This window comes from Gymnoscopelus microlampas (assembly GCF_963454915.1).
Source record: "Gymnoscopelus microlampas genome assembly, chromosome: 13".
NCBI lineage: Eukaryota > Metazoa > Chordata > Actinopteri > Myctophiformes > Myctophidae > Gymnoscopelus > Gymnoscopelus microlampas.
The window spans coordinates 30,061,862-30,076,139 of NC_139950.1; the positions used below are offsets into that span (position 1 = coordinate 30,061,862).

Below are 14,278 nucleotides of genomic sequence, written 5' to 3' on the forward strand. Positions count from 1 at the left end.
AAAATCGGCCTCCTGGTGGCGCTATAATAGGTCAATGTTAAAAGGGTGGTGTTTGTTGACGTACATGTAGTGCGAATGTACGTGCAAAGTTCCACCGCAATCGGACGCTGCGTTCATGATTTGCGCCATTTTGTTCAAAACGAGCCACTCCTGCAAACCTTAGATGTCAATGTTAGCCAATCAGGATGGAATTTGAAAAATCAAACAGATTCATCTTGATCACATGACTATAGAGATCATGTGTACCGATTTGCGTGAAATCTGGATAAAATCTGAAGGTTTAATCTCAAAAATGTGTTTTACATAAGTCGGCCTCCTGGTGGCGCTATAAAAGGCTAATGTGCAAAATGCAGGGCAGATGTTTCTCCTTGGCCTCTAGGGAGTATGCGTGCAAAGTTTCACGCAGATCGGTGCAGTTACAGTTAAAAACGCAATTTGGCCTTTTATAGCGCCACCATGAGGCTGATTGGAAAATTTCCAAGTGACATTTCTTCCTCGGCCTAGTGGGAATGTGCGTGTGAAATTTCACGGAATTCACAAGCTGCGTTCAAACCTCTACATCGAATAGCACCAAATTACTTTTTTTTGTCTTGTGACTATTTTTCATATTTTTACTCTCACATCTACCGGTCTTTCCCACATATGGAGCCGTGTGGAACTCATACAGTCTATATAGTATGTGCGGAATATATCAGAGTAGAAACTATGTCAGCAGTATGTTCCTGGACAGGCCGGGAGAGAGAATCATGTGAACAATTCCCTGGATGAAGCAACATCTGCGTCAGGCATGCCACCATCTGATGCTTCATGCATGATTTTGTATGAGCTAATAACTCTGTTCGCATGGTGCACTCTCAAATGGACCCAAGATGCATCAGATTGCTCTCAATGTGTACTACCAAATGAGGTGCATATACTACATACTACATTATCTCATATCCTCTAAATGAGAGGTTTATTTATTTATTTAGATTATTCAGATTGAGTGAAGAGAGACAGGAAGCTGAGGGCAGAGAGAGGGAATGGCATGCAAGACAGGTCTGCAACCTCATTCAAACCAGGGACACTGCAACCATGTGGCCAAATGCCCTATCCACTCATCCACTGGCATGTTCCGACTAGTTGATAGATGTTTTTTATCCCTGCTAGCAAGAACACAGGAAGGATGGCTATGTCGGTACGGTCTCTTCAAATCACACACCGTATAGGTCACGGTGGTGGTGTGTAACCAGCATGACCTCTAGGGGGCAGTAGCAGAGCACTTCCACTTGCCCTGGTCTCAAATACCTGCAACCTGCTAATAAAGCGTCTGTGCACCATGGGAAACGACTGTTTCTTCCCCCTTCGATCTCCTCTGCTCCTCGTGTCTGCTCACAGGGCTGATCAATACGCAGGCAGTCCAGGTCTGTAAAGCCACAGACCTCTGATAGCAGTCAGCCGGCTTGCATGTCCGTCTGTCGGCCACTCTGGGGACAATAATGTCAGCCATGAAACACAAATTGCATTCGATGTGGAGAACTACTATATCGAAAAGCATAACAAATAGCAGATCTAGATCAAGCTCGAAACGTGGCGCGAACTTGTAGATTTGCTTCTTTTGCTACTTTTGAATATGAATATATGAGGTTTCCACCCGACAGAGACGATACAGTATTTGCACTACAAAATCACACATTGCTACAGCAATGGCGGAGCCGCGGAGACTCACCTACTAACTACACCCTCTTCCACAATGCAATGCGACATTACATCGATTCCCATTCCCTCTAGTGCCATTTTAAAATTGTAAATCAGTCAATTATCAGGTTTTGAAGTAATAAGGGTGTAGGGTTCGGGAATTGCAATACCAGTTGCACTAAGTGACTGGTTCACAGGATTCTGGATCAATACAGAGGCTTTCCAATGAAAATAAATTCTCCAACGGGAGATCTGTGGGAAATAACAAAAGGTTAAAAGCATTAGAAAAACTGAGCCTTTACCTCTTACTATTATGTCAGGCTAAACGTTTACAGAACATTGAGTAGAAGTAACATTTACTGAACAGTAACTTTGGGCTTCATTTAGAGGCAGGTCAGTACAAACATTTTATCTCCCTAGGCTTTTAGGCTTCCATTGCATTACTATGCTTCGATAGTCTGCAACTGCGGGATATGTGGGATGGAAACTGACAGAGAATGCACTCATCATGTTTTCACCTGTCAAAAACAAGAGGCTTTGGAATGTGAGAACTTATTTGGAGCTGACAATGCAGCTTGTAAACAGGGCCTCTCATTGACGCGTCCTCTGATTAATACTCAAGTGTTAACTTTGATAACTCATGAGGTTCATGATGATGTTTATGAAAGCCCACATCACCACAGCTAATTGAACATTTCCGATAGTCAAACAAACTTGAGGAATACACTCTCCAGAGCCATATCATCTCTTTGAGTTTCCACTCAACACTCAAAATGAATCCCCTGGATACTGTAAATCCGCATTTAATCATGCTCGTGCTGTCACGCGGCAATGCTGGATGTTTTCCCCAAAATCTGATTTGGAGGCACTGTTAAGTTACTGTTCAATTCATATAATATATAAAACTATTTTATATAATAAGCAAAACTAGCTCTTAAAAACACAGTATAAAATAAATACCACATTAATTGAATTAAAACAGCAGAACGAGTTTGCCTTATTCAAAATGCAGTCGAAGTCACAACAAATCTCTGCACAGCAAAGCCTTGAACACCAGTAGAGTTATAGTGAGGATGTTGAGGGTTGCTGTTGGTCAGGACAGTGATGCTGTGGGTTTTCCAATGTTGTTTGTGGGACCTGTGTAGTGCAACCCCTTTACACTAATATTATATTACTAAGTAATGTTACATTTAGCAGATCATTTTATGCTAATGCAGTACCATTGAAGGTTTGTGGACAATATGTGTCATTGCTTTGGGTTGTTAATTTATTGAATGTAATATATAATTATACATTTGCATAAAGCAAGCCTATTTCTCCTCTTCCATGTTAATAAGAATTTTCAATAATTGAAAAATATCCCTTTAAGGTACATTTTAAGCAGATTTTAAAAACCTGAAATCTTTTGATTAATCACAAATCGATTAACTGAAGAATCATGCGATTAATCGTGACTAAATTTAACTATGAAAAATCATGCGATTAATTGCAATTAAATGTTTTTAATCATTTCACAGCATTGATATATAATCATTATAAAAATGAAAGAACAGCTCTGTGCATCATCATGTTATTTGTGGGAATGACCATCACCACTGTGGCTGGATCATAATATCCGGCTGTTATTTCAGTGTTGCATACAATACAAAGCCTGTCAGTATCTGTGTACAGCATACACTTACTGCTACAAAGCAGAGATAATAATGGAGGATGAGAAGGAGAGGGGAGAGGAGAGACAGGCTGAGGGAGGATGAGAGCTAGGAGAGCGTTGTGTTATCAGCACCCTGTAGTTTATTGATCGTAGCTGAGGTTCTCTCTCCTCACTGCACGATACAGTAAATTGGACTGTTTTCTTCTGAACTGATTGACGTCTACCGTCTGTGAGCGAGTGAGTGAACTCTCCCACTGCTGGTTTCGATGAGCCTTAAATGAGTTCCCCCTTCTTCTTAAAGAGACAATTCATTGACTCATGCCATGCACTGCCCGAGCTGAGAATAAGTGTTAAAAACAAATATAAGGGACAGAATGGGACCATTTGTAGCAGCAGTGACAAAATAGCACGTCCCTGTACAAATGGGAAGACGTGTCTGAAAAGAGATTGTTTATGTAAAATAAATTAAAGCTCTGCACTAAATGTGCCAGTGTTGTGGAACACTGCAGTTGCAGTACACTACCTAACTGTCATTTGTAATGGCCTTGGTCTGAGAGTCTGTGTGAGTGCCTGTCAATGCACGCTAATGCAATAGTATCGAGTGACACAGACACATATTGCAATGTTACAGTTCTCTCTCACTGTCTGGTTGGCAGCTGCACAAAAAATGGAAGAGTGCTCTTCATATTCAATTTCATCTCATTATGCCCTATCAACCTAAGTGAGCAATAAAGCAAAGCTAAAAAAAAATATGGTGGCTGGATTGATTCATCAGTGTTGAGTTATTTTTTTAGCATTATTGAATTAGTTAACGTTGGTCAGCTCTTACAGTACATCGAAAATGATCAATTACAGACTCTCTGCTGTTTCAATGACACTTCCTTTGCCATTTAACACAGGCTGGTGTATATTTGCACCACTATTACTTAACAAAGACCAATTTGAAGTCAGCTCCAGAGCCACTTCTGATTTTATGAAGCCTGAAATAATTTGCATTAGCAGAATTAAGAGATTTTTTAATTGTTCTTGAGCTCCACTGCTAGATTACTAAGCCACAATACCTTGATATGCCAGTCAATATACAGAGGCTTGCTTTTAAGGTGTCATTTGTGACCTGGTCTGATAGAATGTGCTGCAAATAGAAATAGGGTTGTAATGTTTAATGTGTTTAAAAATTAGGAGAGTGCTTTTATACATTTAAAAAGTGACCTCCGTGGTGCCTTGAATGGTTGCCTCCGATGTCTGCGTGTGAATGTGTGTGCAAATGGGTGAATTTAATGCACATTGAAATTACTTTAGAAATGCAGAGCATTTATAGAAATGCAGACCCATTAGGTGAACCGCAGCTGAGTGGTTAATAACACTTGGGCCCAAATGCCTGACAGCAAGTCCCTGGTTCGATTCCTGGTTGGCAAGACCGTTTTCTGCATGCCACGTCCCCCAGGTCCACTTTGCATCTATCAAATAAAGGCAAAAAAAAAAGAGGGAAGGGAAAATAGGGAAAATGAATGCAGACCATTGATACCAACCACCAAGCTGAGACCAGACTGTGTAATGAATTGTGTATCTTGTAGAGTATGTTGCGCAGCATGCAGTGGATGAGGCCTATGCGAGAGAAAGCGCTTACTGAGTTGGCAGCAGAGATAGCAGTGGGGGTGGAAAGCAATAGTACACCCTGTGGAGATGACATGTAGGGCATTCATACCCAGCTTTGCTGGGTGAGCTGGGCATTCGGGGGCGGAGATTAAAGCAGGCAGCAAACAACATGGAGACTTCAGCAGGTGCTGCTAGTCAATGGATCTGGCTGAGAAGCAAGCAGTTTGACTTGGGCAATGGGACCAAGGTAGGTGCAGGGTCATGGCTTGCTGAGTTGTCTTTTGCTATCTGATTGCAAATAATAGCTAAGACAAGCTGAGCATTTTCATGTGCATGGCTACATGGGATCTGAGTCCTAGTCAAAGTTGATACACATTCTCATGAGAAAACAAACGTGATTTTAGGCATGAGATTTGATGTTTCATGTGGCTAAAGTTAAGGTAATCTACAGAGAGAGTTTAAGAGTAGATTGCTCAGTCAGATATTGTCTGCTAGTTTCATATCCACATTTGAAGTTCTGGCAGAAAACGTGTGTTTAGTAAAATATCTCCACTTTTCCACAAGATACACACGGACAACAGTCTCTGTCAGCGACGGCCCCGAAATAATTGCTGCACTGAACAAATGAAAACTTCCTTTGGGAAGCACAAATGTATGGGGCATACAATTGACAGGTGTGATTAATTACCCCACACCAATCGCAACGCACTTGTCAATTGTGTGCCCCATATGTTTGTGCTTCCCAAACATAGACTGTTCCCCAAGGAAGTTTACATATGTTCAGTCCAGCAGTCATTTCGAGATATTTTACTAAACATACGTTTTCTGCCAGAACTTTCAAATGGATATGAAACTAGAGCACAATCTGACTGATCACAGCCATTCTTGGGCTAACAAGAGTTAAGCAACAATTTAGATGCAGTTAGGTACGGACCACACTATTGAGCCTTCATTGTGTCATGGGCCAAACTTAACAAAATACCAGTTGAGGAGAAGTTGGTCACCATGACATACAGTACCTGTACTCACTCACACAAACAAACTTCATAGTCCAACAGCTGCCTTGCCTTCACAATTCCTAGGTCTCACTCACATTAGTTTAGGGTACTGTAGGATTAGTGAATGTGGTGACGCCTCAAATGGTCCCATAGCCGTGGGAACTAGTACCACTGCTTTAGTACTGTAGGTGCTGCACCCTCTCCTGTCCCAACCCAGGAGGTTGAGAATGAACAAATATTGATGCAAATGAAACTAAATAAAATAGGCCTATTTCAGAAAATGAATATTCTTAAACTACTGTACAACTTTTTTGTTATTATTATCACGAATGCACTTTCCGTTTGTGACTAATGGCTACATACATTATGTTCTCATCATCTCATGGGACGCTGTGCGCTAATATGGTTATATTTATGTGACAATATACAACATTATTATTGCAACATGTGCACATGACGATGCATTCCGTCCCCATTCCCTTAAGATTCCCATCCTGCACAACATAGATTTGTGTCATTAACACTCTCTGTAAGCTGCTAAACCTGGTTGTTCATTCCTTGTGTCACTTTTGTTTATCAGTCAATCAACCGTCTTCCTTTTCACTACCTACACCAGAAAGGGAGAGATGGAGTTGTTTTTGCCTGTCTATAAAAAAGCCAAAGCCTTCGCTTCTTAGAATAGAACAATAGCTCAGTAATTCATCAGGGTTCTAAAAGTTGGAATGCGTGTGGTTTGTGAGAGGTATCCAATGTCCATGGTGTAGAGGGGCACTGACCGCCTAGTTTTTTGTTGTTGTTTTTTCCCCTCTGTTGTGGGGGGGGGGGGGGGGGGAGCTTGCGCTCTGCATAAAAAAGAATATCCCCAGCTATGAATGGTTGATCAATGACTGTCTAACCTGATGTCCACTATGCTAACCACTTGTGGGTTGCAATATTATTTAATATCTGTACTGAGGATTGTTAAATCTTGTAGCCTAATGGTTAACAAAATTGCTAGCAGACCTGTGGATGGCAATGACGTTGGTCTAACAAGAGTAATTTTGGACTGCAAGCAGTTAATATCCAATAGATCGATGCAATACAATATTGCAGCTGTCAGGCAGAAACCTTGTCCAAAACCATTACTTTCCAGAAAATAAAAAACAACAACCCTGTGTTCCACTGAATCCAATGGAGTTACGAGATTTAGTCACAAGCTTACTTGTCACTATAATGTTAAACCCACAGACAAATATAAAGGGTGACCAGGACGCCTTTGTGTATGTGAAGGAAACCCAAGGTACATGTGCAATATTGCAAGTAATGTGACATGGTAGGCCTTGGTATATTGTATCATATCCTCATTGGCCTAATGGAAGTTCTGTCTTTGCTCCATGTTAAGATGCAATGTTAAGCTCAGCCATCAGTGGCACTGGTGGCTGAGCTCATAATAGATTCAAATGCAGAATAGATGCAGATGCATATGGTGCTTGCACACGCACTTAAGCAGACCAGACTCAGGACATTAGCATAAGTTGGAGTGAGGTTTACCACCCACTGACCTGCTGCCCCTAGCCATTAAACCTTTGATTCTGCAATTGCAAGATTACATCTCCGGCAGAACCTTCTAATAATGGCCAGATTCCCTTTGCACTGTAGAGAAAATGATTCTGTTAAACTATGGCCCTTTCCAGCGAGCTTTTACCATTGTGGAACTATTTTTACTGTTTTGTTTAGGTTTTATCATATGTATACTGTAACCTAATTTTCACTTGAACTCTGTGTGTGCTTGAAGATAATGTAATTGCTAAGGAGGTATCTTTTTGACGGATTCGATTTTTCATATTCCATCCTGATCGGCGAATTCCGAACATTGCTGGCCCACAATAACCTACCTGACCTGGTGGAGACCTGTGCACTTTTTGTTTGTTGTTGGAAATGTCCTCAGAGTTCAATCAGCAGCCGGTGTTTCATAGTTAAACACCACACTTCTACTGCTGACTATGATTAAGAAACCAGCTCTGCACCAGTACAAAAATTAAAGCAGAAAATGAGTTGGCTTTCATTTATATTCACCAAAACCACCTGCTCATTTTGTATTTCATCCTCAACCTGGCAAACCATGTTTTCTGCATTGAAAGAGGACCCATTATATCTTTGTTTTAATGGCAGCAGATCACCGGCTTCGAATGCTATCAATGCATTGAATGGGAGATTATCACGTTTTATCAGACCATTGAATGGGCGAAGTAGGCGAGCTACCGTCTACCCCGCGATTTGTCAGACCATTCATTGGGCGTAATCAGGAGCTACTGACCTACCGACGGAGGCGGAGCAGTCCCCACAACAATATTTACGATTCTGTGCGTATCGGTACATAACTCGAACGGCGCTGAGTAGGCACAGGCGAGGGTCGCACCGCTCCGGGCGGCAACTCAGTCGCCTTAGCTCCTTCGGTGGCCCGTCGCGGGGCTCCACCTCGCCTGAGACTGCGCGCCTCCGTCATGGTCCGAAACCGAAACAAACAAAACCAAAACCGAAAGTAAACTATTTAAGTCATCTCCGTCGGTAGGTCAGTAGCTCCTGATTACGCCCAATGAATGGTCTGATAAATCGCGGGGTAGCCGGTAGGTCGCCTACTTCGCCCATTCAATGGTCTGATAGAACGTGATAATCTCCCATTCTATGCATTGATAGCATCCGAATCAGGTGCGCAGATTGTGAATCAGCCAAGCAGGAGTTTTTGGCTCACCTCCTCTAAATTCTAAAAACATGGATGAAGAACTGCCTGCGGTGCTGATCTTATATCTGACTTGGTCAGCTCAATATATAACACACACACACACACACACACACACACACACACACACACACACACACACACACACACACACACACACACACACACACACACACACACACACACAAACATAAAAACATCTAACTTACACTTTTATTATAATTCATTAAATACCAAAGCTGAACAGCAGTAAATGGCTCAGAAAAAATATTGGTTGAACAGTTTTTTTCCCCCTACTTTGTACAGTATACCTTTCTGTATGTTTTTCATCGATGCTCAGCTGACTTCGACTCCTCCCCATTTGCAAAATAAACGCGCAGTGAAGCGTTACCTGTTCATTCCAGCTGTAAGATCATCAGTTAGGCAAGACTGAGCAGATTCTCCTCGGAGCGATGTGAGCGGCGCAGACTGTCCACCATCAGCCATGCACTCTGTGATAAATCACTGGAAGAAGTCAAGCTCTCTCCAACAGCAGCGCTGGGACCAACAGAGTATTAATCACATTGGGACAGATTATTACCCGTCCCCCATCCATCTTCCCACGCTGACTTTGCAGGGCCTAAACAAACAATAGTGTCTGGGCATTAGCTGCAAAGTACTGTGTATTATGAGGTGGCGGCAGAGACACTTGTAATGGAGCCTTTGGGTGAGAGTAATCAGCACACACACCCTCTGTTGTCTCTCCGTGAGCTGGAAAAGCCACTCTGTGGGGTGCCACTGTACCCGGCGTTTGTTCCGCGACTTTTCGGCCGAGGTGTGATTTGCGTTTTCGACAACCTCTCGGGCAGAGACAGAGACAGATGATTGTAATGAAGCTTGATGAGTTCTGTAGGCTGGTGTGGTATAGCACAATGGATCGCCATTGTCACTAATGTCTCAGTATAGATGGCAACAGGATTCGATGGGGGGGTCTGATATGTTTAATAGTTTGATAATATCACAATTTAACAATTTCATAAAAAATGTACTCTACATTAACCATATTAACCTTGACATCCCTCTGGCAAATTGTCAAAATTTGACAAAGAAAATATTCTAAAATAGCTAAAATAGCAGATCTACAAGCTCACGATGCATTGCAACCTTGTAGATCTGCTATATGTGCTATTTGTTGTACAGTATAAAGAAGTATAATGGGCTTAAGTGGTTAAGAAAAATCTTTTTTGTACACATCGAATCCTGAATGGCAGCATTACATTGGAAAGACCATCTGTGTCTTTTCTGCCCCGTTTGCACTGCAGGGAGAAGCTGAAGGCTTATATGAGTAACAATGCTCTCATGGTCGCTCTCATCAAAATGATAGTTGCGTATTGTTACTCTAATTGTATGCGCACAGGCTTTCTAAAAGGGCTCTACGGTTCTCAATTACATTAGAACCATAGAGCCACATTAAATGGCGAAGCCAGTGTGAAATGGACCTCGAGGGTTTGTAAAGAGTAACATGGCTTTGTGTTTGTGTTGCTCTACAGCATCTCCAACTGTCCCTCCACTGGGAGTGGGGCATTTCGAGCCCTGCCATGAGAAGGACCTGGCCTACTGCCTGAATGATGCAGAATGCTTTGTCATCGAGACGCCTGGCGGACCTCACAAGCACTGCAAGTAAGTGGCTCTGCTCCTGTGGTGTGACATTGTTCTATCGCTCCCATCCTCCCACTACTCTCACTCCCTCTCTGCTACTCCCTCTTTCCTGTTGCCCCTTGTCTTACACCCATCCTCATTTCCACACTGCCTCTCCTCCTAATTCCTCTCCTCCCCCATCCTCCTCTCTTCCTCCCTTCCCCATCTCTCCACCTCTGAGTACTTCTTCTTCTCCATCCATTCCTTATTCATCTTCTGGCTTCGTTGGTATGCGGGGCACATGGTGTTATTCCTCTCCTGCAGTAACTCACAGTATAGGGGACTTGCAGAGTACACTATACAATACAATTTCCAGTAGTGTGTTGTGGTTTAGATTTTTCCATCAAACTGGGGTGGCTTGGACCAAAGCTATTCTTTACATTTACCGAGACCCAGCAGCGGAAAAGGGGTATTCATTTTGTCAACGTTGAGTTGTTGTGTGGTGATGCAGTTTAAAGCTCAGATTGATGAGAAAAAGTATGGCGTTATGGTGCCTTCAAGTACTGTAGGAAGCTCCGTTATTCAAGACTTGAGTTGGGCTGCCGAACAGGGACCTTTTTCACCAAATTCACATGATTGTTTTCACAACAGCATTGTGAGGGTGTTCTCAGCGTCAGCATCGGACGTGGAAGGTGTCGATAGTTGAATTGGGTGTAAGGATGTGTTGTACTGGGATGTGGATCAAGCCTCATGCGTATATTACAATAGTCGCTCACTTAACAACATTTTTAGAGTAGCTTCCTTAACACCGGCTACAGTATGTCTGCTTAGTACTTTGGCGTGTAATGACATGGCTTAGGGAACTCTCTTTTGCTTCACCTAGAAACCACCGTGGGCAACATCTTTAAATGTGCTGTATTCGCCTTCTCTCCATTGTGAAAAATTAAATGATTAAACCTCGGCTTGGTTAGCGGCTGCAGAGATGTAATTAAAATATAAAGTGGGTTAAACGTGGAATGATTCAGAGAAAAGGGGCCTAGATGGCCAGAGTGGGAGCTTTGAGGCAAAGGGCTCTCTGGAGAGAAAGGGGTCCCCCTGTAGACTACACACTAGCTGTCTCTGCTGGCGGTGGTTCACCCTGGCTGCTCTCAGTTCCACTAATCTGGACCAGCATATCTATCGATCTGATTTAGAACCGGATTTAGAACCGGAAATATACCATCTTGAATGGCTGTTATGCATACAAAGGGAGGTGCATAGCACGCCATGATAGATTAGTGGAACTCATAGCAAAGGACATATCAAACTAGAAAAAGTGCTCCTCGGAGCACAGGTCTCCACCAGGTCAGGTGTTCGGAATTCAGTCATTATAGAGGTGAGTGGAATCTGTAGAATTTGAGGGGTTAATGTTGATGAAGTTATTGCACAGACATGCAAACTTCAGATGCCAATCTTAGCCAATCAGGATGGAATATGAAAAATTGGACAGATCCGTCTTGATCACATGACTATAGAGATAATGTCTGCTGGTGACGCTATAATAGGCCAATGTGAAAAGGGTGGCATTTCTTCTTCGGCCTAGTGGGAAAGTGCGTGCGAAGTTTCACGCCAAACACACAGAGATTAGCTGACGGACACACACACACACACACACACACACACACACACACACACACACACACACACACACACAGACACAGACACACACACAGACAGACAAACAGGGGTAAAAACATAGTCTCGGCCACGCATTCGGCCTGGTGGAGACAAATATCATGCATCCTCAGTGAGTGCACAAACATTCCTGTGTCATATCCATCCATGTTTCATCTCTGTGATAACTCAGACAGCTTTACATCTTTGACAGCTACATACATCAGATGTTGTTGATGAAGTTGATGACCAAGGTATTTGAATGCCAACAACTTCTACATACCATCTCAGGGCTCGGCTATACTGTAGGTGCAGACTATTTGTTTTTACTAGGACATACCCACAGACTGGTTGTTAGAGGGTTTCAACAACTTGGGATGCCCAAAAAGGAGGCAAAAAGGCTGGCAAAGTATTGTGCTGTCTCTGCTATAATTGGCAGCCGAGACGCTGTTGCTTTTACCCATAGAGTACCGAGTGATATTGTTATTGTATCATGAAGACATATGCCATGATTTTGTGAATGTAACCTTAACTGTACCTTTAATATTTGTGTCCTTGTATGCTCTCCATTATGTGTGTGTGTGTGTGTGTGTGTGTGTGTGTGTGTGTGTGTGTGTGTGTGTGTGTGTGTGTGTGTGTGTGTGTGTGTGTGTGTGTGTGTGTGTGTGTGTGTGTGTGTGTGCGTACTCCTGTCTCGATGTGTGATGAGTACTGTATTTGGCCTACTTTTTGAGTTTGGTGCTTGTAGGCACTTCAGGTCGTAGGTCTATTCAGATGCAGGGCCTTTTACTAATTAAGTCCCTGAACAAGCACACACCTAACTTATAACTGCAGGACTAACACTTGACCTGCTTTCCAAAGTGTGTGTGTGTGTGTGTGTGTGTGTGTGTGTGTGTGTGTGTGTGTGTGTGTGTGTGTGTGTGTGTGTGTGTGTGTGTGTGTGTGTGTGTGTGTGTGTGTGTGTGTGTGTGTGTGTGTGTGTGTGTGTGTGTGTGTGTGTGTGTGTTGGAGTCTCTGAGGTATTAGAGATGAGAGAAAGGCCTGGGGGTTTGTTCAATACCAAGTTACAGTATGAGCAAATAGGCAGGCAGACAGACAGACTAACAGACAAACAGGCCTTTATTGATCCCGTGAGGGGATATTCAGTTGTCATAGCAGCATTGCAGTAAGAAATCCAGGTAAGAGAGAGATACATCTGATAAAACGGATAGAGTTTGAGGTGGAGCAGGGTATAGAGCAGTGTTTTCTCAAACTTTTATATTTCAAGGACCCCCCTTAACTCACATTGTAAAGCAATAAGGCAAGCGTAAGGTGTTATAGAATTGCAGACCACTGGCACCAATGGCAAAGTCACACACTGCAACTGCAACTATCGATGATCTTAGCGATTTTTCTATCGATACATTTTTCGATTCATCAAATATATTTTTTTAATATATTATAAAAATGTTTTATTAATCAACAAATCGATTAAACACGTAATTTGATACTTTATCGCACAATGGTGTCATTCAAAAACAATAAATTGCCCATCTACAGTACAAGCTCACAACATGAAGTTTTTTTAATGTTTTAAAATGTTTTCGACATGTTTAATGACAAGTTCCAAAACAGAGACTATATTAAAATCTACCATCTTGGGACTTACGGTCCCGAAAAGCAACCAGAAACTGCTGCTATTGGCTGCAACCGCAGCGAGGGCGGGTCTTCACTGGGTAGAATCAGTAGAAGCCTTAGAAGCATACCCTACTTTATCATTATTTTTTTAATTAATGGGACCAGAATTTACTAAACGCTTATCATGATAATTTAAACAAGACTTTAAACTAGCGATTGAAAACATAAAGCATTTATGAAAACGTTTCCCAAGGTAATAAAATCAAGTGTAAAGTCTGGCTTCTGCACCAGGCAGGAGGGGAAATAGCGACATCTGCTGGGCCACTAATGGGAACTGAAGGTAATTTTGTTCTTCCGTGTGATATCGATAATCTTTCATAATTGGTTAAATCAATTAGTTTGAGTAACTGTTAAACCCCTAGTCACCCACATCATTAGCCTGATTATCAGACTGAAGCTATTAAGCAGTCCACTCAGTGGAGTGGGCGGGGTCTATGGTCTGGAGCCAGGCTACCACATCATGGAAAGATGAGAAGGTTGAGGTCTGCATTATCCAACAGTCAAAACGCTCTGCCATAGGAGCTCTACCCTGTAGCCCGGAGGTAAAGACAGTAGAAAGCCATAGAAGAACAGGAAGACCGACAGAGAACAGGGTGTGATATACTGTATGCAGAGGGAGCTGTGTGTGTGTGTGTGTGTGTGTGTGTGTGTGTGTGTGTGTGTGTGTGTGTGTGTGTGTGTGTGTGTGTG

General features: G+C 42.5%; 2 protein-coding genes across 2 annotated transcripts in view; both read left to right on the forward strand.

Moving 5' to 3' along the window:
• The window catches only part of nrg3a (neuregulin 3a), a 484,032-nt gene that overhangs the window by 319,036 nt on the left and 150,718 nt on the right, over positions 1–14,278 (forward strand). Inside the window, exon 3 of the mRNA XM_084076078.1 lies at positions 10,171–10,300. Within this exon, the coding sequence (XP_083932204.1) occupies positions 10,171–10,300 (130 nt within the window). The remainder of the gene's footprint in view (positions 1–10,170; positions 10,301–14,278) is intronic.
• adss2 (adenylosuccinate synthase 2) overlaps positions 1–14,278 on the forward strand; it is a 463,865-nt gene that overhangs the window by 96,442 nt on the left and 353,145 nt on the right. The gene's annotated exons all lie outside the window — the stretch shown is intronic.